This window comes from Littorina saxatilis, linkage group LG5 (assembly GCF_037325665.1).
Source record: "Littorina saxatilis isolate snail1 linkage group LG5, US_GU_Lsax_2.0, whole genome shotgun sequence".
NCBI lineage: Eukaryota > Metazoa > Mollusca > Gastropoda > Littorinimorpha > Littorinidae > Littorina > Littorina saxatilis.
The window spans coordinates 54,398,632-54,422,946 of record NC_090249.1 but is presented as its reverse complement, the minus strand read 5'-3'; the positions used below and the strand labels follow the sequence as shown (position 1 = coordinate 54,422,946).

Genomic DNA, 24,315 nt, shown 5'->3' with positions numbered 1-24,315 from the left:
CCAACCACACAGGCACACATATATACGCACACACCACTCACAAACACCCGCACGTACGTACGCACGCACGCACGCACGCACGCACACGCACACACACACACACACACTCACATACACACACACACACTCACACACGCACACACACACACACACACACACACACACACACACACACACACACACACACACACACACACACACACACACACACACACACTGGCAATTCTTAAAAGACATGCATATGAGCAGGTCGGTTTCAGTTTTAATAAACAATTCTAAAAAATTGTGTATCTTATATTTGAGTCTTTCGTGTTTTAGACATTAATGCATTTAATAGTTTTAACGAGTTGCCTTTTGTTTTATCATTCTGGTGTTTAGCTAGATGTGCTGTGTATCTTATAAGAAGTTCTTAAAAGTTCGAAGTTATTTTAGCATATAGGTTTTTTATGGTCTTAACAGTTAAACATGTATTACGTTATCATTAAGATTCATGCTTTGTTAGCACTAAGCAGTTGTTTTAATCAGTCTGGTTTTCTCTTGTTTTCATCTTATGAATATTCTAAATGTTAGACTAACTTATTGTCTTGTACAGAATAACAACTGTGTGAATGGTGCTATACTGAATGAAAGAGTGTGACATGAAGTTCTTGTACATCATTGTAAAGAGTGTGAATGACGTTTTAGTTTAGATGTCAAGCGCTTAGAGCAAGCCTTTTTAACGAAAGTTTTTGATTTAGCGCTATATAAATGTTCTTATCCAAGCGGAGCGCGGGCGAAGCCCGCGCGTAGCGAGGTAGTTTTTTTTTTCATCTCCCAGCACTGAAAATTTTTTTGCCAAGTGGTGTCTGTCTGTGAACATTGTTCTAGAATTCATCTTTTAGCACAATATTAGCGACACTGTTTGGACAATTCTATTAAAATTAGGCGTACAAACTGATTTTGTTTCGGGGAATCCTCTCAGAGGATCAGAATTTTCATATAATATCATCGGAAGCTGTTACAACGGGAAAATGTGAAACTTTTGTCACTTTTTAACATGGAATTTCATCTTTGAGCGTTTCAAGCGGACTTTAATAAAATAGTTATTTGCGAATTAAGCAGCGGAAGACACTCACCGGTTCAACATGTGTATGGTCATTAAACCTCAAAACATTTCAGTAAGTGGTTTAGACAAACACCTCCGACATGTGAGGGTGACTGGTTTGTAGCTGAAGAGTTTTTTCTAAAGTGTGTTCTAAATACAAATGACGTACTGGTAATGATGTAATGAGTTGTTCTAATCTTGTTCTTGGAACTCTTGCTGTTCCAAGCTTGTTCTTAGCAAGTCTTGGTGACGAGAACAAAGACTATCAATGAAATCTTTAGAAATAACCTCTGACAACGACGACGATGACGACGACGACGACGATAACAACAACAACAACAAATGACATCGACGACGACGACGACAACAACAACAACAACAACAACAACAACAACAACAACAACAACAACAACAACAAAAACAACAACACGAGAACAACAACAATCACGACAACGAACATGACAACAACAACACCAACAACTACGACGACAACTACAACGACTGGGTTATGATGACATCACCAATGATTTATCAAATGTTCAGTGTCAAGGCTGTTAAAAAATCGTTAAATCCTATTTCTTCACTGATTCTTATGAAATTTTAAAGGTAGGTTTGTTGTCCCCAACTTATTTTCACTCCATACTTTTCCAGAAGAAAAACATAATTTTGGCAGTTAAAAACCGTTAAATTTCAATTCTTCACCGATATTTATGAAATGTTGTGGGTAGGTTCGTTGTCCCCAACTGATTTTCACTCTATACTTTTCCAGAAGAAAGACATAATTTTGGCAGTTAAAAAACGTTAAATTTCAATTCTTCACCTATCTTTATGAAATTTAGTGGGTGGGTCCGTTGTCCCAAACTGAATTTTAAGACATACTTTTCCAGACAAAAAAACTTATTTTTGGCAGTTAAAAACCGTTAAATCTCAATTCTTCATCGATATTTATGAAATTTTGTGGGTAGGTTCGTTGTCCCCAACTGATTTTCACTCCATACTTTTCCAGAAGAAAAACATAATTTTGGCAGTTAAAAACCGTTACATTTAAATGTTCACCTATCTTTATGAAATTTAGTGGGTGTGTCCGTTGTCCCAAACTGAATTTCAAGACAAACTATTCCAGTCAAAAAAACTTATTTTTGGCAGTTAAAAACCGTTAAGTCTCAATTCTACACCGATATTTATGACATTTTGTGGGTAGGTTTGTTGTCAGATTTGACATGATGGCAGAATTGAAAGTGTGAGATATCCTGATGTTTCACAATTTATGCTGCATAATTCAGCCCCATAGGCGCTTGAATTTTAGGTGGAGTTGGGTTTTTTTTCAGCCCAAACCAGTAACCCCCACATGGTTTTCATGTCCCTTTCTGAGAGACTTCAAGAAGTTTCAATTTGACGTCATGATTAGCCTGCCGCATTAGCAAGTATGAAAACACGTCATCGATGACACATTTTAAGACAGAGAGAGAGAGAGAGAGAGAGAGAGAGAGAGAGAGAGAGAGAGAGAGAGAGAGAGAGAGAGAGAGAGAGAGAGAGAGAGAGAGAGAGAGAGAGAGAGAGAGAGAGAGAGAGAATCATGTACACACAGATGGACGACTTCGCTTGGGGTATGTACTGCCCGGCAGTACACATCTACTTAATTATTATTATTATTATTATTATTATCCAAGCGGAGCGCGGGCGAAGCCCGCGCGTAGCGAGGTAGTTTTTTTTTTCATCTCCCAGCACTGAAAATTTGTTTGCCAAGTGGTGTCTGTCTGTGAACATTGTTCTAGAATTCATCTTTTAGCACAATATTAGCGACACTGTTTGGACAATTCTATTAAAATTAGGCGTACAAACTGATTTTGTTTCGGGGAATCCTCTCAGAGGATCAGAATTTTCATATAATATCATCGGAAGCTGTTACAACGGGAAAATGTGAAACTTTTGTCACTTTTTAACATGGAATTTCATCTTTGAGCGTTTCAAGCGGACTTTAATAAAATAGTTATTTGCGAATTAAGCAGCGGAAGACACTCACCGGTTCAACATGTGTATGGTCATTAAACCTCAAAACATTTCAGTAAGTGGTTTAGACAAACACCTCCGACATGTGAGGGTGACTGGTTTGTAGCTGAAGAGTTTTTTTCTAAAGTGTGTTCTAAATACAAATGACGTACTGGTAATGATGTAATGAGTTGTTCTAATCTTGTTCTTGGAACTCTTGCTGTTCCAAGCTTGTTCTTAGCAAGTCTTGGTGACGAGAACAAAGACTATCAATGAAATCTTTAGAAATAACCTCTGACAACGACGACGATGACGACGACGACGACGATAACAACAACAACAAATGACATCGACGACGACGACGACGACAACAACAACAACAACAACAACAACAACAACAACAACAACAACAACAACAACAACAACAACAACAACAACAACAACAACAACAAAAACAACAACACGAGAACAACAACAATCACGACAACGAACATGACAACAACAACACCAACAACTACGACGACAACTACAACGACTGGGTTATGATGACATCACCAATGATTTAAAGGCCGTTAAAAAATCGTTAAATCCTATTTCTTCACTGATTCTTATTTTCACTCCGAAATATTTATTTCATTTTGGTGTTTGGGTGTTATTTTTTATTCTTATTCACTGATTCTTATGAAATTTTAAAGGTAGGTTTGTTGTCCCCAACTTATTTTCACTCCATACTTTTCCAGAAGAAAAACATAATTTTGGCAGTTAAAAACCGTTAAATTTCAATTCTTCACCGATATTTATGAAATTGTGTGGGTAGGTTCGTTGTCCCCAACTGATTTTCACTCTATACTTTTCCAGAAGAAAGACATAATTTTGGCAGTTAAAAAACGTTAAATTTCAATTCTTCACCTATCTTTATGAAATTTAGTGGGTGGGTCCGTTGTCCCAAACTGAATTTTAAGACATACTTTTCCAGACAAAAAACCTTATTTTTGGCAGTTAAAAACCGTTAAATCTCAATTCTTCATCGATATTTATGAAATTTTGTGGGTAGGTTCGTTGTCCCCAACTGATTTTCAAGACAAACTATTCCAGTCAAAAAAACTTATTTTTGGCAGTTAAAAACCGTTACATTTAAATTTTCATCTATCTTTATGAAATTTAGTGGGTGGGTCCGTTGTCCCAAACTGAATTTCAAGACAAACTATTCCAGTCAAAAAAACTTATTTTTGGCAGTTAAAAACCGTTAAGTCTCAATTCTACACCGATATTTATGACATTTTGTGGGTAGGTTTGTTGTCAGATTTGACATGATGGCAGAATTGAAAGTGTGAGATATCCTGATGTTTCACAATTTATGCTGCATAATTCAGCCCCATAGGCGCTTGAATTTTAGGTGGAGTTGGGTTTTTTTTCAGCCCAAACCAGTAACCCCCACATGGTTTTCATGTCCCTTTCTGAGAGACTTCAAGAAGTTTCAATTTGACGTCATGATTAGCCTGCCGCATTAGCAAGTATGAAAACACGTCATCGATGACACATTTTAAGACAGAGAGAGAGAGAGAGAGAGAGAGAGAGAGAGAGAGAGAGAGAGAGAGAGAGAGAGAGAGAGAGAGAGAGAGAGAGAGAGAGAGAGAGAGAGAGAGAGAGAGAATCATGTACACACAGATGGACGACTTCGCTTGGGGTATGTACTGCCCGGCAGTACACATCTACTTTATTATTATTATCCAAGCGGAGCGCGGGCAAAGCCCGCGCGTAGCGAGGTAGTTTTTTTTTTCATCTCCCAGCACTGAAAATTTTTTTGCCAAGTGGTGTCTGTCTGTGAACATTGTTCTAGAATTCATCTTTTAGCACAATATTAGCGACACTGTTTGGACAATTCTATTAAAATTAGGCGTACAAACTGATTTTGTTTCGGGGAATCCTCTCAGAGGATCAGAATTTTCATATAATATCATCGGAAGCTGTTACAACGGGAAAATGTGAAACTTTTGTCACTTTTTAACATGGAATTTCATCTTTGAGCGTTTCAAGCGGACTTTAATAAAATAGTTATTTGCGAATTAAGCAGCGGAAGACACTCACCGGTTCAACATGTGTATGGTCATTAAACCTCAAAACATTTCAGTAAGTGGTTTAGACAAACACCTCCGACATGTGAGGGTGACTGGTTTGTAGCTGAAGAGTTTTTTTCTAAAGTGTGTTCTAAATACAAATGACGTACTGGTAATGATGTAATGAGTTGTTCTAATCTTGTTCTTGGAACTCTTGCTGTTCCAAGCTTGTTCTTAGCAAGTCTTGGTGACGAGAACAAAGACTATCAATGAAATCTTTAGAAATAACCTCTGACAACGACGACGATGACGACGACGACGACGATAACAACAACAACAACAAATGACATCGACGACGACGACGACGACAACAACAACAACAACAACAACAACAACAACAACAACAACAACAACAAAAACAACAACACGAGAACAACAACAATCACGACAACGAACATGACAACAACAACACCAACAACTACGACGACAACTACAACGACTGGGTTATGATGACATCACCAATGATTTATCAAATGTTCAGTGTCAAGGCTGTTAAAAAATCGTTAAATCCTATTTCTTCACTGATTCTTATGAAATTTTAAAGGTAGGTTTGTTGTCCCCAACTTATTTTCACTCCATACTTTTCCAGAAGAAAAACATAATTTTGGCAGTTAAAAACCGTTAAATTTCAATTCTTCACCGATATTTATGAAATTTTGTGGGTAGGTTCGTTGTCCCCAACTGATTTTCACTCTATACTTTTCCAGAAGAAAGACATAATTTTGGCAGTTAAAAAACGTTAAATTTCAATTCTTCACCTATCTTTATGAAATTTAGTGGGTGGGTCCGTTGTCCCAAACTGAATTTTAAGACATACTTTTCCAGACAAAAAACCTTATTTTTGGCAGTTAAAAACCGTTAAATCTCAATTCTTCATCGATATTTATGAAATTTTGTGGGTAGGTTCGTTGTCCCCAACTGATTTTCACTCCATACTTTTCCAGAAGAAAAACATAATTTTGGCAGTTAAAAACCGTTACATTTAAATTTTCACCTATCTTTATGAAATTTAGTGGGTGGGTCCGTTGTCCCAAACTGAATTTCAAGACAAACTATTCCAGTCAAAAAAACTTATTTTTGGCAGTTAAAAACCGTTAAGTCTCAATTCTACACCGATATTTATGACATTTTGTGGGTAGGTTTGTTGTCAGATTTGACATGATGGCAGAATTGAAAGTGTGAGATATCCTGATGTTTCACAATTTATGCTGCATAATTCAGCCCCATAGGCGCTTGAATTTTAGGTGGAGTTGTGGTTTTTTTTAGCCCAAACCAGTAACCCCCACATGGTTTTCATGTCCCTTTCTGAGAGACTTCAAGAAGTTTCAATTTGACGTCATGATTAGCCTGCCGCATTAGCAAGTATGAAAACACGTCATCGATGACACATTTTAAGACAGAGAGAGAGAGAGAGAGAGAGAGAGAGAGAGAGAATCATGTACACACAGATGGACGACTTCGCTTGGGGTATGTACTGCCCGGCAGTACACATCTACTTTATTATTATCCAAGCGGAGCGCGGGCGAAGCCCGCGCGTAGCGAGGTAGTTTTTTTTTTCATCTCCCAGCACTGAAAAATTTTTTGCCAAGTGGTGTCTGTCTGTGAACATTGTTCTAGAATTCATCTTTTAGCACAATATTAGCGACACTGTTTGGACAATTCTATTAAAATTAGGCGTACAAACTGATTTTGTTTCGGGGAATCCTCTCAGAGGATCAGAATTTTCATATAATATCATCGGAAGCTGTTACAACGGGAAAATGTGAAACTTTTGTCACTTTTTAACATGGAATTTCATCTTTGAGCGTTTCAAGCGGACTTTAATAAAATAGTTATTTGCGAATTAAGCAGCGGAAGACACTCACCGGTTCAACATGTGTATGGTCATTAAACCTCAAAACATTTCAGTAAGTGGTTTAGACAAACACCTCCGACATGTGAGGGTGACTGGTTTGTAGCTGAAGAGTTTTTTCTAAAGTGTGTTCTAAATACAAATGACGTACTGGTAATGATGTAATGAGTTGTTCTAATCTTGTTCTTGGAACTCTTGCTGTTCCAAGCTTGTTCTTAGCAAGTCTTGGTGACGAGAACAAAGACTATCAATGAAATCTTTAGAAATAACCTCTGACAACGACGACGATGACGACGACGACGACGATAACAACAACAACAACAAATGACATCGACGACGACGACGACAACAACAACAACAACAACAACAACAACAAAAACAACAACACGAGAACAACAACAATCACGATAACGAACATGACAACAACAACACCAACAACTACGACGACAACTACAACGACTGGGTTATGATGACATCACCAATGATTTATCAAATGTTCAGTGTCAAGGCTGTTAAAAAATCGTTAAATCCTATTTCTTCACTGATTCTTATGAAATTTTAAAGGTAGGTTTGTTGTCCCCAACTTATTTTCACTCCATACTTTTCCAGAAGAAAAACATAATTTTGGCAGTTAAAAACCGTTAAATTTCAATTCTTCACCGATATTTATGAAATTTTGTGGGTAGGTTCGTTGTCCCCAACTGATTTTCACTCTATACTTTTCCAGAAGAAAGACATAATTTTGGCAGTTAAAAAACGTTAAATTTCAATTCTTCACCTATCTTTATGAAATTTAGTGGGTGGGTCCGTTGTCCCAAACTGAATTTTAAGACATACTTTTCCAGACAAAAAAACTTATTTTTGGCAGTTAAAAACCGTTAAATCTCAATTCTTCATCGATATTTATGAAATTTTGTGGGTAGGTTCGTTGTCCCCAACTGATTTTCACTCCATACTTTTCCAGAAGAAAAACATAATTTTGGCAGTTAAAAACCGTTACATTTAAATTTTCACCTATCTTTATGAAATTTAGTGGGTGGGTCCGTTGTCCCAAACTGAATTTCAAGACAAACTATTCCAGTCAAAAAAACTTATTTTTGGCAGTTAAAAACCGTTAAGTCTCAATTCTACACCGATATTTATGACATTTTGTGGGTAGGTTTGTTGTCAGATTTGACATGATGGCAGAATTGAAAGTGTGAGATATCCTGATGTTTCACAATTTATGCTGCATAATTCAGCCCCATAGGCGCTTGAATTTTAGGTGGAGTTGGGTTTTTTTTCAGCCCAAACCAGTAACCCCCACATGGTTTTCATGTCCCTTTCTGAGAGACTTCAAGAAGTTTCAATTTGACGTCATGATTAGCCTGCCGCATTAGCAAGTCGATGACACATTTTAAGAGAGAGAGAGAGAGAGAGAGAGAGAGAGAGAGAGAGAGAGAGAGAGAGAGAGAGAGAGAGAGAGAGAGAGAGAGAGAGAGAGAGAGAGAGAGAGAGAATCATGTACGACTTCGCTTGGGGTATGTACTGCCCGGCAGTACACATCTACTTTATTATTATTATTATTATTATTATTATTATTATTATATAACTGAAGATGGTTTTTTTTGCGGCGACACTAATTCAAACTGGTATTAAATACCAACACATATTTTCAGCAACAACTTTTCAAACTATCGTATATCTGCAACCGTCTACACAATTTCACCAAACCCTACCATCCCCCCCCCTCCATACACACACACACACACACACAAACACACACACCCCGCCTCTCCCCTTTCATTTCGGCATCTCCATTTCTTCCGGAAAGATGACATATCCGATGTACATTCATACCCAAAACTTCGGGCCATGTTTGATAACTTATTGACACATTTTGACCACACACACACACACATACACACACACACACACACACACACACACACACACACACACACACACACACACACACACACACACACACACACACACACACACACAAAACCGTCCTAACAAAAGGGGGTGGGTGTGTCGGAGAGCGGTCATTGTGGTAGTCGTGGTGGTGTAAGCGCACCACGGAAAAATTTAAAACTCTCATTATAACTCAGAAAGTTAGAAGGAGAACTAGGCGAGATATCGTTTTCCGTGGAGCTTGCATTTCTGTTTGAGAGGAACGTATCTTTAGAAGAAAAAGAAAAGAGAAAAACGGAAAGAAAGAAAGAAGAAGAAGAAAAAGGAGAACAAGAACAAGAATCAAGAAATGCAAAAGCCAATTTGAAGAAAGTTGTTTGTCTGCCTCGCAAAGTTTTGGAATATTAGGTGTCGGTGGGGGAAAGCGAAACTAAATTGAAGTATGCTGCTATTTCACTCACACGTCTTATTTTCATTTCTTGGGTGTGCAAAACCAATACAAAAAAATAACTAAAAAAACCAATAATCAAATTAGTTATTAGATCCCATAGTCTCACTTCCGGCTTCTACGACACAGTGGCATGACACTGTAAAACAAAACACACAAAAAACTCAGATTCAATTTTCATTTTTTTTTGGCGCCATCAAGTTGAAACCAATAAGAATGTAATTTTTCAATGTACAATATTTTTATTTTTATTTTTATTTTTTACTGTTCCTGTCAAAAAAAGCTCTTCCGTTTCTTAAGGGGGAGCAAGTTACGACGAGGAAACAGGAAAAGGAACGAATGTTCTGAGAAACAAGGGGAAGTAAGGCAAAAAAAAAAAAAAATAGGTCTGTTTACGGTAACCCGACCGACCCTATTTTTTTCGCGCGACCCTAGACTTTTTTTTGGCATTTGGGGGGGGAAAAAAAAAATCTTTTGTTTTTTTTGCAAAATAACGTAAAAATATGGTTTTTTGGAGAGAAAAAAAAAATTAAAAAAAATCCCGACCTACCGACCCTATTTTTTGGGCCTATGTTACCGTAAACAGACCTTCTTTTTTTTTGGCCTAAACACTATTTTTGTACAACAATAGTGAGTGGGAGTTGAGCGGAACCATTCCCCTGGCTGGCACCTGGAATGGAAAAACAAACTGAAATAAACTAACAGCCCGCACTGGTAAAAGTCGTTTGTTCATTTCAGTTCTTCTTTTTCTGCCAGGGACAATAATTTAATGAAAAAAAATAAAATCTAAATAGATCCCTTGACTTTGGGGTAGCGCGACTCTGTTGCTGCTAGCTTTCCACTGGGAGGAAGCGACCCGAATTTCCCAGCTATGGGACAATAAAGTAATGAATAAAAAAATCAATAAAAATTCCCTTGACTTTGGAGATGACAAGAAAATATCGGGCGCATTTACGTGATTTGTAAAACAATGTTTTACATTTTTACAAATCACGGGTTTACAGCGACTCCCCACACGAAGAGGCACAGTCGGCCGACTGCCGGAAGACTTTTTCGTGAAACCCAAATTCGTCAAATTACTGAATTTCACTCGTTCAACTTACAGTTGAGCGACTGTATTGCTGGCCCATGAAACCGGCCCATTGGACCTGCGTTTGAACACTGTCAAACACTCGACCTTGTGGCTGAATAAGTTCAGTGAGGATTTTCTGTTGAATTAGACTGCATCAGTATAATTTCATAATTCTATCACTTACAATCTTTAGCTTAATTTTCATTATTTGATAATTATCACAACCGATAACTGCGTTGTTTCATCAACGACAAACACCACTGCCGGATTTGTGGCAGACGGAATTAAACTGTGGATCTCTTTGTAAATCTCCCTATGCTCACGTCAGTATTGAAAAACAGAAATTTGTTTTCTCACCATCACCTTCAATCGTAAAGTGCAGAAACTTTTAGCGGCTCTTTCCTGCCAGAAATTGAAGTTATACTTAAAAAAAACAAAAAACAGTGCATGCAAACCTGGAGAACACCCCCCCCCCCCGAAAAACAAAAAAACAAAAACAAAGCCACACATTCTGGTTAAGATGACATTCTCTGGATCAGTTTACTCTACGTCATTTGAAAATTCTATTTTTTGTGAACAGCAAAACAAATGGCTCAGCCTGTATTAAACGCTGAATGCAAGAAACCACCCTGGCATTTCGAAACAGTATCACAGTCGTTTGTCTTGTACGCCTACTGTAATTACTGTGTGAGGTTGCCGTGAACCTCTGCTTGCTGAGTAGTCTGTATTCGAGTGGGTGAACATTTATTTCAATCAATCAATCAATCAATGAGGCTTATATCGCGCATATTCCGTGGGTACAGTTCTAGGCGCTCAGCAGTGATGCCGTGTGAGATGAAATTTTATACGGCCAGTAATTGCAGCCATTTCGGCGCATATTTACCTTTCACGGCCTATTATTCCAAGTCACACGGGTATAGGTAGACAATTATTAACTGTGCCAAAGCAAGTTTGCCAGGAAAGACCCTTTTGTCAATCGTGGGATCTTTAACGTGCACACCCAATGTAGTGTACACGGGGGGGGGGGGGGGGGGGGGAGGGGAGTTCCGACACCGAAGAGAGTCTGCACACAAAGTTGACTCTGAAATAAATTTCCGCCGAACCTGGGATCGAACTCACGCTGACAGCGGCCAACTGAATACAAATCCAGCGCGCTACCAACTGAGCTATATCCCCGCCCCAATTTAAAGGATACTTTTGTGGTGTAAGAATAATAGAAAAAGGAACGGAAAAGAACGTTAACTGTTAAATGGAAATGAATTGGAAGAAGCAGATGAAAGAGAGAGAGAGAGAGAGAGAGAGAGAGAGAGAGAGAGAGAGAGAGAGAGAGAGAGAGAGAGAGAGAGAGAGAGACACAGAGAGAGACAGAGAGAGACAGAGAGAGATATATATATATACAGACAGACATACAGACAGACAGACAGACAAACAGACAGACAGAGACAAAGACAGACAGACAAAGACAGACAAACAGTGACAAAGACAGACAGACAGTGACAAAGACAGACAGACAGACATAGAGATGAGAGAGAAACAGAGTCAGTCGTCAATAACTTATTGACATAATGTTGTGCTCATATGAAATGAACCCTGCTCTTAGTCTTTAGCCCTCCCAGAACAATTTTCACGGTTGATGACGACGACTCTGGCTCCATAACTATGAACCACCAAACCAAAGCGTTTTGTATCTAGTGCTACTTCTAAACTTGGTGCCAGAAGTCGAAGCGAGCTGTGTGCAGTTGTGAGTCAGTAGCCACGCATAGTAAAGCATTCTCTTCGTTGCCTTCTGTTGCAAGGAGCGATGGGTTTATGAGTAGAACTGGATCTATAGAACTAGGGGGATATCATGTTACAAGTTCCTTTTATCCTTCTATATCATATTTTAAAATCATGTCCAACATAGGCATTTAGACCTGACGGACTATTGTCCCCCAATTCAGTTCAGTAGTTATCCTTCAATGGTTCTGTCGACGCCCGTTTTTAACCGCTTTCTTCCATTCATATAATAAACCGGCCGTATATAAGGCGTTATCGTCCAGAACGAAATCTCCAAAATCTCCAAACCCGTTTGGAATTCTGGGTAGGAAAATCCTATTGTGAAATGACGTCTGCGCCTCAGTTTCTGCGATTGGTCAATGCATTTTGAAGCTGGAGTGCCAACAAAATGTCGGTCACACTTGAAATTAATGCTACTTGTGTTTGCTTATTTTCAAACTGATCGAAGTGAATGGAGAAACTCTGAAACCAGAGTCGATAGGCTACCAATTCCCATGCTAGAGAACTCAATCGGTTGAGCGCCCGATCGCTAATTCGTTACGATGGCGGTCACGATCACTGGTTCGAATCTCTCAGAAGGCACTGAAGAGTATTTTCACACTTTTTAATTTTTTTCTCTACTTTTTCTTTATTTTCTGGCTCGTATTTTATTCATTTTTCTTCATTCCGACGGTTTTGGGTGATGTACTACAGATCGAATTAATCAAAGGGTTGTATAACTATTGAGTATTTCCACTGAACGATTTCCCAGAACTATCCATTCTATTTTTAGTAACATCGTCTTTTGGGAAAAGCCCACTGGGGGATTGTATCACCGCGCAGCGACTGCATGTAATGGCCGTTAACCACTTCTAACTAATGTGCTTCTGATAGAACAGTATACAACGCAGCAACGAACTCCACAGGCACTTAACCCTTGCAACTCCGAACTCCCACCGGAAATCAGTGCCCAGCCACCAGTTCAGCCGTGTAACCGACAATCGGAACGATTGATCAAGGCGCGTTGTAGGTGGTACATTTTCGTGATGAACTTCAAAGGACCTTTGGCCACACAAGCCCACCAATCTTCTGTTTAAACGGAGAGCATTCTCAAGGGAAATAAAATTGCACAACTTACGACCGAAACCCGGATGTTTATAATTGGAGGGGTGATAAGATGCTATATGTTTTTCATGGTTACTTGCTGTAACTAGCTATTGAACTTGACACATGAACTTGAAACAAGTCCCTGAGAAAGATACTGTCACGCACACGCAAGCGCGTCTCACGAACTCTCACCGATACAGACACAGCTAAAGACACAGACGGACAGACAGACAGAGAGACAGACAGACACGCTCTACCTCTCTCTCTCTCTCAAACACACACACACGCACAAACACACACACGCACGTACGCATGTACACGCACGCACGCACACTTTTTCACACACAAACACACACACACACACACACACACACAACATACACTGACACAAACATACACTGACTCAAACATACACACACACAGAATCATTAACGTAACCACCATCCGGCGCTGTCTACCCCCCCCCTCCCCACATTAACATTAACAGCAGTAGCAACCACCACCACCACCTCCCCTCCATCTTACACCCCCTCCCCCCTCGACCTTACACCCCCCTCCACCCTCTCCCCTACTCTCAACCACAACAATAACACCAACCTCAGGCAAAACACTATTAACCCGAAGTCCTGCCATGCGTTTCCTAGCCTGCTGTGAACACAACGATCCCCAGTTAAACGATTTTTGGCTGTCGACAAGAAACGCTTACGAGCTTTAACCTTGCACTCCGAAAATTGCTTTGAGACCGCGAGTGGTGCGCGGGGTATAAAGAAAAATATCCTATCCCTGGGCGAGCCACACATACAGATACACTGTGTCACCGGGTCAAGAAATGGGGTTGGGGAGGGGGGGGGCGGTTAGGAGTGGTGATGGTGGTGATGGAAGAGGACGGAATTAAAAGAAAAGAAGAAGAAAGAGCTGTAACTGCGTTTTTGTTTGGAAAAGCAAAATCAAAACAACCCAAAACGAAACTGTCTGTGTTCCAAGGATGTTTATCCTTACCCCGTTTCCATCCGCTATTCTGTCATTCTCAATTTTGTACAGACATGCTGGTGACACTTTTCAATTATTTTTTTACATCATTTTCAAGCGTTAGTGTGTGTGTGTGTGTGTGTGTGTGTGTGTGTGTGTGTGTGTGTGTGTGTGTGTGTGTGTGTGTTTGTGTGTGTGTGTTTGTGTGTGTGTGTGTGTGTGTGTGTGTGTGTGTGTGTGTGTGTGTGTGTGTGTGTGTGTGTGTGTGATATTTTCTTGCTTTTTTGGCCTGTTCTTTTGATTTGCATTTTTGCTGATGTCAATTTTCCGCACGCGGGAGATGTCGAGTTGTGCACTTGAAAATCCAAGAATTTAGCTTGACGCTACCAGAACGCAGGGAAAGCACGCACGGTTTGGTTTAAACAAAACTTTATTCAATTTTAATCATGACAAGAACAATGCATGGATGATTACATACTCAAGCATATAATGCTTATTTTAAGCAATCATAATAATTACAAAACAAAGGTTAGCATGATGGCGGAATAAGTATATTAGCTCATTTCAGGAAACGAAAAACAAAACAAGAGACAAAACAGATACACAAACAAGCAGAAAATGGGAAGGGGTTGGTGATACAGGAGGTGGGGAAAGGGCAGCTAGCTAGTAGCTAGCTTTAAGGGAAAAAGAAGAAGAAGAAGAAGACTTGGAGCGCCAATATTTATGGGGATTTTTTCAATTGTAATAAGTGCACATAAGACACTCGCACAAAGTTAATGCATATTGTGATCAGAGGAAAAGTCACTACATTGCGCATAAATCGAGACATACTTGATAAGTCGGAAAACAACAAGAGAACATGAGAGAGGTTATGGGGAAACATTTGTCAGGCAGCATGTCGCATGACAGTGTCTAATAAATGTAATGAGTGAAGTATAGAGGCTCATTTACGGAACCTGCCCGTCTGTCTAATATAGTCCTGTACAGTTATGAATATGGTCTGGTTGACATTTCGTGAATATTGTGGGATGCCTTTCAATAATATTTCGATATACTTATAATCATTTGTCAAATTATCAATGGACAATAATCTTATATCTCTATACAAGGGACAATGCAATAAGTAATGTTCAGCAGTCTCGCTGGGATAACCACACTCGCATTGAGAGCAATCCTTAAGGTGCCGCTTACATAAATCAAAATTCAAATCACTCATACCAATACGCAATCTGCAATGATGTACTTGTTCAAATCTTTCTCCATAATAATAATGGCATGGTACTTTAAAATCAGCACTTGACAAATAATTTTTGAACTCGCTCAAGGAGGTGGTCATTTTAACGTTATCTGGTAAGGTGTTCCATAGTACAGTCGTTTTGGGGATAAAAGAGTTGCGAAATAATTCGGTTCTATGAGGAGGTACATATCTTTCTAATGGTCTTCGTCTATGATACGGATTAATGTCAACTACAAGAGGGGGCAATACATTTACTAAGTACTGGGGGCATTTGTTATGTATCATCTTATGAAAAACAATTAATTTATGTCTTTTCCTTCGTTCTTCAAGGCTACATAGCCCACTTTCCTCATACAGCTTTGCATGGCTAGTGCCCTTAACTCCACCTATTATAATTCGTAGGGCTTCTAAATGTAATTTTTCTAATGCATCTGCCATTATCTTAGTGCAATTATCCCAAACAACATCTGCATAGTCGAAATGGGGTAAAATAAAAGACTTGTACATTATTTCCAAACTTTTTCGACTTAATCTATATTTATAAAATCGTAAACAATTAATCAATAAATTCGCTTTTTTAACTATGCTTTGGATGTGGGCATCCCACTTGCAGGTGCTCTGTAAAATCACTCCAAGGTGTTTGTGTTGATCTACTTTTTCTAAAAAGACATTGTTGAAAAACAAGGGTTGAGGGGGGATTAAATCACGTTGAATATTTAACAATTCAGTCTTAGTCTCGTTAAATTTAACTTTCCATTTATTGGCCCATGCACTAATTTTATCAAGATCTTGATTTAATATATTGGTTCGTCTGTCTACATCTTCTAATGCAAGATACATGCTTGTGTCGTCAGCAAACAACTTAATTCCGGATTCAATATTCTTTACAATATCATTAATATAAACTAGAAATAAGAGCGGGCCTAGCACGGATCCTTGTGGAACACCGGCAGGAATCTTTTTAACATTAGACTGTGTTCCCTTAATTACAACAACTTGCTTGCGGTCTGTTAAATAATCACAGAACCATAATAATAACCGACCTCTAATGCCCACTGCTTCTAACTTGGCCAAAAGGCCCTTGTGCCACACTCTGTCGAACGCTTTCGACACATCAAAAAATACAGCTTGGGTCGTAATGCCTCTGTCATGACAGGAACAAAATTCATTGTAAATGGAAATCAATTGGAATACACATGAATCATCTGGCAAAAAACCAGACTGCTGTGGAATGAGTATGTGATTTGCCTTTAAAAAATCAAAAACATGTACATAAACACATCTTTCTAACACCTTACCAACACAACTCAGTAATGATATAGGACGGTAATTATTACACAATTCTGCTGGACCTTTTTTATATACTGGAGTAACATGGGCTAGTTTCCACGAGGCAGGAAATTTTCCTTCAACTAAACTTCTATTAAATATTTTTAAAAGGGGTTCTGATACAACATCCACAGAAGCAATTAATAATCGGTTATGTATTAAATCGGGACCTGCAGCTTTCGTCTTCTTCAAATTTATAATAACATCTTTTACTTCATTAACTGACAAGACTAAGTTATTCATAAAACAATCAGAAATTTGGATTTCGGGAGGTTCATCGTCTGGATTCTCAATGGAAGAATTCTGAATAAACTGATCATTAAAAATATTAGCTTTATCGTGGTTTAAATAATGTATTTGACCTTCTGAGTGGATTGGTGGAAGTTCCTCAGTTTTCATACCCTTCTTATTCATAAAGGATTTAACTAATTTCCACGCACGGTTTGACTTCTATGCATTCAAGTGGTCATGTCACAATCCAGGCAACTCTGCTGAAATCATAACTTGGTGCCAATGCCAACGCACGCTTGTATCCCTGCTGCAAGAATAGGCCTTCCCTCTTCTTTTTTCCCCCAAAAGTCTGAATCCTGGGTCGTGCATTCAGTGTAAACGTGACTAAACAATTACACTTTTTTCTTATAAACCAGCCCATTGCTGCACCTATACTTCTCTTTGAACTTTATGTGGAAGTTTCTTTTCACACAGAACCATTGATCAAAACACCCCCCGAATCAACACAAGCATCAGCAACAGCAGCAGGAAACAACCACACAACAACAACTCGAGTAAAAAGTAAAATCGCAAGGGAAATGTCTAAAGAAAGAAAGCAAGCGAGCGGGGGATTATGGGTTGGGGGGGGGGGGGGTTAAAAAAAAAGCGCCCCCCCCTCCCATAACTGAAAAAGCAACCTGTTCGACTTTTAACACATTATCAAAGATGAAGCATGCAAACGCTTTTTCGATACTTTCAAAATTGGGCCTGACAGGTGTCACTCAGAGATAAACAATAAGGCTTGTTAGACAAGAAAAATATGGTATAGGCAGCACAATTATATACGGCATCTAAAAAAACACGAAGGGGAGTAACTCTGTCAGTCATAGCCACAGTCATCTCCCTTCTTGACTCTCTCGGGTCTATGCATAATTGATGCCAAGCGAGACTGTAGCGTTGAGATCGTTCACACGCTTCGGTTCGAAATGGAAACGAGAAAATGTCAATGACAAAACTTGACGGAAAGAAAAAACAACATTGACACATGTAAGAGCAGTCAGCATTTGTGTGTGTGTGTGTGTGTGTGTGTGTGTGTGTGTGTGTGTGTGTGTGTGTGTGTGTGTGTGTGAGTGTGAGTGTGTGTGGGTGTGAGTGTGTGTGTGTGCGTGTGTGTGAGTGTGGGTGTGTGTGACGGTGTGTGTGTGTGTGTGTCCCGGTGTGTGTGTATATATATATGTGTGTATGTGTGTGTGTCTGTGTGTACGTTTATGCGTGCGTGTGTGTGTGAGGGGGGGGGGGGGGGGGGGGTGCGCGCGCGCGAAGGTAGTGATTTATTCTGTTCGAAGCGCATAATTATTGATTACAAAGAAAACAAAGACATTGAAAAGTATCCCTAGTTAGGAAAACAAAATAGCCAATGCTGCAAAACTTGACTTCACTCGTGTTCTGACAAGAAAACTTTCAGTCACGATCAACCAAAAAAAGATGTGGCACTTGTTTTGTTTTTTGTTTTTGTTTGTTTCTGAAGTGAATTTTTGTTTTTTAGATCGAGTACCTGACGTGCACTTGTCTCTTCCGCATTTTTATTTGAGTTCTCTAGTACTCTTAAGGCCCGGTCACACAGCCCAAAAGTCGCGTAAACGCATGAATCACGCATACAATTTGGTTGTGCGTGCTTGTCGGTCGAGAATTTGACCATTTTCGCTGATTTACGCGATGAAAATCACCGATGAATTGCGCAAGAACTACGGAAAGATCACGCAAAAATCACTAACAAACCACGCACAACTGCGCATAGGCACGCAAAGGTCCACGGAAAACCACGTATAATCTGCGCACTATCACTAATGAACTGCGTATGAATCGCGCATGATTCGTGCATGAATTGCAGTATTGCGCTGTTTTACTTAATTTCTGCGTAGTTTGCGTAGTTCTTACGCGAACAATGCGCGAAACATGCGTCATATGTCTGCTAATCGTCAGTGGAAAGTCGTCGATGAACGCGATAGCGGCAACATTTTCGCGAACGATCACTGATATTCCACACATATTCCGCGCATTGTTCGCGTAAGAACTACGCAAACTACGCAGAAATTACGTAACACAGCGCAATACTGCGTAAACTCTTACGCGAAGCCGAGTTTTGAGCTGCTCAAAACCTGGAATCGCGTAAAGCGCCGATCCGGCGAACATCGGCGGACAACTACGGAGGTTCCACGTCAGACAAACTGATGAAATGCGCAAATCGCGCATGTATCGCGTAAGGATCGAATTTCGTGCGTGATTCATGCGTTTTCGCGACTTTTGGGCTGTGTGACCGGGCCTTTAATAAGCTCTTCCGCAGTTTTATTTGAATTCTCTTGTACTCTCAAAAGATCCTCCGCAGTTTTATTTTAATTATCTTGTACTCCTAATAAGCCCGATCCAATACTCCAGCACACATGTTGTCACTGGTGTATAATTCCTTCCTATTTCTTCCCGGGCTGCTCTTCGGCTATTTTAGGCATACAATACAGTTATCTCCCCCTGAAGAAAATAAGTCATATGCCCTTTTTGCACTGACACCAATTCGAGTTTCTGTTCTGGTCCCATTCTTTGTTTGTGACACAAGTACAGAGAGAGAAAGTGTGTATGTGCATGTGCATGTGCGTGTGTATGTGTGTGTGTATGTGTGTGTATGTGTATGTGTGTGTGTGTGTGTGTGTGTGTGTGTGTGTGTGTGTGTGTGTGTGTGTGTGTGTGTGTGTGTGTGTGTGTGTGTGTGTGCCGTGAGAGACTGCTTAGGATTTTTAGATGTGTTTTAGTGCAACTCTAAATTCTTAGTGAATGTGATACGGTTTACAGTTATTAGTTTTAAGTGCAATCCTTAATTCTTAATACAATTTAATGTGATGTATTTTATGTCTGTGATTGCCTGACACTGCATGGCAATTTTCCTTGTTTTTATAAGGACAGTAACATTTAGTCTTGAGTCTTTGAGTCTGAGTCTGAGTCAGTCGGGTATAGGATATTTCCTGTCGGGCAATATTGTCTTGCATTATGCAGAGAACGAAACATTTGCTAAAAATACGGCCAATACTCTAGTACCATACTGTTCACTTTCTTGAAACAGAATATTCCTCATTGATTCGTTGTGTGAAACTGCATCGTCACGTGGACGAATTCGTAACACGAGAAAGCAAAAGGAACGTGCATAATTAAGGCATTAAATCCCAGTTTGGTCTCGATTCTTAGACCGCGCAGAGCCATCCGTCTTCCTAAAATGTGATTCTTTCCAAAGCCGTGTTTCGCAATTCTTTGTTACGCTTGGTAATCTGAAGGTCTTCTCTGTACATCTCTTCTCCTCCTTCTCCTCGTCTTGCTCCTTTTTCCCAGTCGTACTCGCTCTCACCCCTTTTCCGCCTGTCTCTGTCTGTCTGTCTGTCTGTCAGTGCTGGTTCTCATTGGTACTCGCTCTCACCCCTTTTCTGCCTTTGTCTGTCTGTCCGTCTGTCTGTGTGTTTGCCTGTCTGTCTGCCTCTCTGTCTTTCACCACTCTCTCTCACCCCCTTTCTCCTCCTTCTCCCACGCTCTCGCTTCCCCCTGTCACTCTCTCCCTCACCCTACGCGGCCATTTCCTATACTCTCTCCTTTACCCATCCTACAGACCTTCTCAGAACATATATAATTATATGTATAACGTCTGCAGAGTGATGTCATTTAATAACAAAAGAGTATCATGATGTTTGTCTGGCTGTCTACTTCAAAGACCTGTGGGTCGACGTACTGGAAATGTAGCGTTTTGTTTTGTCAATAACTCAACGTTCCAGTAACCTACCATCCTTGTTTTCTGATTCTGAATTTTGGAACATTAGCAGTCTATCTGTTTTTGGTTTTATGTCATCCAGCCTAAAAAAAAAAGAAGTAAAGGAGAAAAAGAAAATCGCAAACGCAACAAATAATAACAGGAAAGAGAGAGGTGTATGGTTAACGAAGGCCTTTGTCGGTTCGCCGAGGGATTGAACAACTTGACCATATTTCCGTGACCATATTTCCGCCAGCGAGAAGGCGGGCACAAATTACTGGTTTCCCTAGTTTTGGTGGCAAAGGCATCCAATTTTCATGTCAATTGATGCTGTATTTTCTCATCCGATTTGATTCGAATGCGCGTGGAATTTAAGTCCCTCGTTTGGGAAAACGTGTAAACGCTCACACGTAGAAGAAGAGAGAGAGAGAGAGAGAGAGAGAGAGAGAGAGAGAGAGAGAGAGAGAGAGAGAGAGAGAGAGAGAGAGAGAGAGATAGAAAGAGAGGAAGAGAGAGAGAGAGAGAGAGGAGAGATAGAGAGAGAAAGAGAGAGATAGTGAGAGAGAGATAAAGAAAGAGACAGAGACAAAGAGACAGGGACAGAGAGACAGAGATAGCGTATATATATGCAGTAAAAGCCTACCATCAGACAGCCAGAACATAATTACATTAGATAAACATCCATAATACGTCAGACGTGGATGAAATAAAACTATACGAGCTTTCATGCACACAGGCATAAAAACGAGAAATAAGACTGTCCGATATAAAGGTACCGTAAAGACGTACCGTAAAACAACTATACGGACAAGCACGCACAGACACACAACTCTGTACACACCCAAGTGAATTCGATCTTGTTGTCTGGAAAATGTTTACACATGCATATATATACAAATAAAAACGAACATAATAACGCGAAGAAGAGAGGGGAGGGGGGGGGGGAGGCGGAGGGAGACAAGACAGACAAAACAGAAGCGCAATCAAATGAAGACAACACAGACAGACAAACACACACACACAGACACACACACACACACACACACACACACACACACACACACACACACACACACACACACACACACGCACACACACGCACACACACACACACACACACACACACACACACACACACACACACACACACACACGGTGATATAATTAAACTAAGTTTAAGTTAAAGAACTACAATCACAGAAAAGACACACATTGACATCATCATAAGACGAATACAAGCAGACAGGTCAGACAGACAGACAGACAGACAGACAGACAGGCACACACACACACACACACACACACACACACACACACACACACACACACACACACACACACACACACACACACACACGCACACACACGCACACACACACACACACACACACACACACACACACACACACACACACACGGTGATATAATTAAACTAAGTTTAAGTTAAAGAACTACAATCACAGAAAAGACACACATTGACATCATCATAAGACGAATACAAGCAGACAGGTCAATGGTCAGACAGAAAGACAGACAGACATTGAGACAGACAGACAGACATTCAGACAGACAGACAGACAGACAGACAGACAGACAGACAGACAGACAGACATTCAGACAGACAGACAGACAGACAGACAGACAGACATTCAGACAGACAGACAGACAGACAGACAGACAGACAGACAGACAGACAGACAGACAGACAGACAGAGCAGCATCAGAGAGGGATAGACAAAAATACATACAGACAGAGAGACCCGACATAGACAAGTTTTTCATGAGACAGAATGGCCAACAAACATACACACATATAGACAATCACAGACAGTCACACAACCATACCCAGACAGTTTAAACACACACACACACACACACACACACACACACACACCTACAAACAAACACACACACACACTAACACACACACATACACACACACTAACACACACACACACATACACACACACACACACACACACACACACACACACACGCTCCCCCCCACACACACACACAACACACACACACACAACAGACACACACGCGACTGACTCACACAACAGACACCACAACACCGTGTCACCAACCTGCACATATTTGGCGATCTTGCACATCTCCAGGCCCAGATGCCAGAAGCCGAAGAAGTCCTCAGCGGCTGTGGGCGGGAGACAGATGAGAACCACCAGAAGGTCCGCAACAGCCAAGTTCACCAGGAAGATATTGGTGGCACTGCGCATGCGCGGGTTACGCCAGACGGCGAAGCAGACGAGGATGTTTCCGCCAAGGCCGATGACGAAGACGACGATAAAAAGGATGACGAATAACCAGCTAAAGATGACAGCGACGAGGGATCTGGGCGGTTCGGGCCAGTAGTCGTCGTAATAGTCCGTGCTGGAATTGTCGGTGATGTTGACGACGACGGTGGTGGCGTTGACAAGCATGTTCTTGTGATCCATGTTGCTTAGAACTTCTTTCACACAGTATTAATTTTGTTGTAAAACCTACAGATGTTGAATACTTTGTGCTGCGTTCGTTTTCACTGTAAATTGTACCACTGTGCTGTACGCTGTTTGCATACGATGTCGGTTCGTTCCACTGTGTTGTATGTACTCCGTGTGAATACAATGTCACCTGTTTAGTGCGCTATGTTCTTCTGTTCCATGACATGCCATCTCTTGTGGCTCTTTTTGCTGTCAATTTTGACTGTGTTTAAATATTTTCACTGCGTTGAAGGCTTTCACTACAGTGAGGTATATTTTACCAGTGTGTGGTACCCTCTAGTAAAAGATGTTTTATTTTTATGCGCTATTGTTTTTCTGTTGAATGATGTGTTTCACAATGTATTTTAACATAGTCCGTGACACACTGATTTACGTTGTAGGGCTTTATACCAGATAGTAAGTTTTCACCTAATGTGCACGTTCCATTGTATATAGTGATCTGCACACTGCGTTGTAAATGACAGAGAACCTCCTTTGAGTCAAAACTTTACAGTACCGCAAAGAAACATTCCATTAAAGAAGTTTCTAAAAAACAAAGACTTCCACGAAGGTCAAAAGGTACAAACCATCTGTCACAGAAAATAGATTACCTCATAAGTTCCTCCTGGAAGAACACGAAGAACGCAATCTTGCTGACTTGCATCGATATAGAATCACACAATTTTAGTTCATGAACCACATTGTCAGTGACTGTGAGTGTTCAAACTACGTGTGATTTAATCCACGCATGCGCAAGACGGAGAGGAGTGATCTTAGGGGAACGTGCTCAACCACTACGGGCTGTTCACGCATTCACATACGTTTGATGAATTGCTTCGGAATAATACCACACGAGCACAGCACATGAAAAAGTATTCCTACTTAGATGTAAATATGTAACCACACTTAGTATAAGCTTAGCTGGTTGTGTGGTCCCAACCCCATGTTCTCGGAATAAAATCTTGTTTAAACTAATACCACAC

General features: G+C 40.2%; 1 protein-coding gene across 1 annotated transcript in view; it reads right to left on the bottom strand.

Annotated features, from left to right (window-relative positions):
- The window catches only part of LOC138965957 (orexin receptor type 2-like), a 247,829-nt gene extending 224,066 nt beyond the window's left edge, over nt 1-23,763 (bottom strand). Inside the window, exon 1 of the mRNA XM_070338041.1 lies at nt 22,940-23,763. Within this exon, the coding sequence (XP_070194142.1) occupies nt 22,940-23,308 (369 nt within the window). The 5' untranslated portion in view covers nt 23,309-23,763. The remainder of the gene's footprint in view (nt 1-22,939) is intronic.
- Nucleotides 23,764-24,315: the final 552 nt, after the last annotated feature.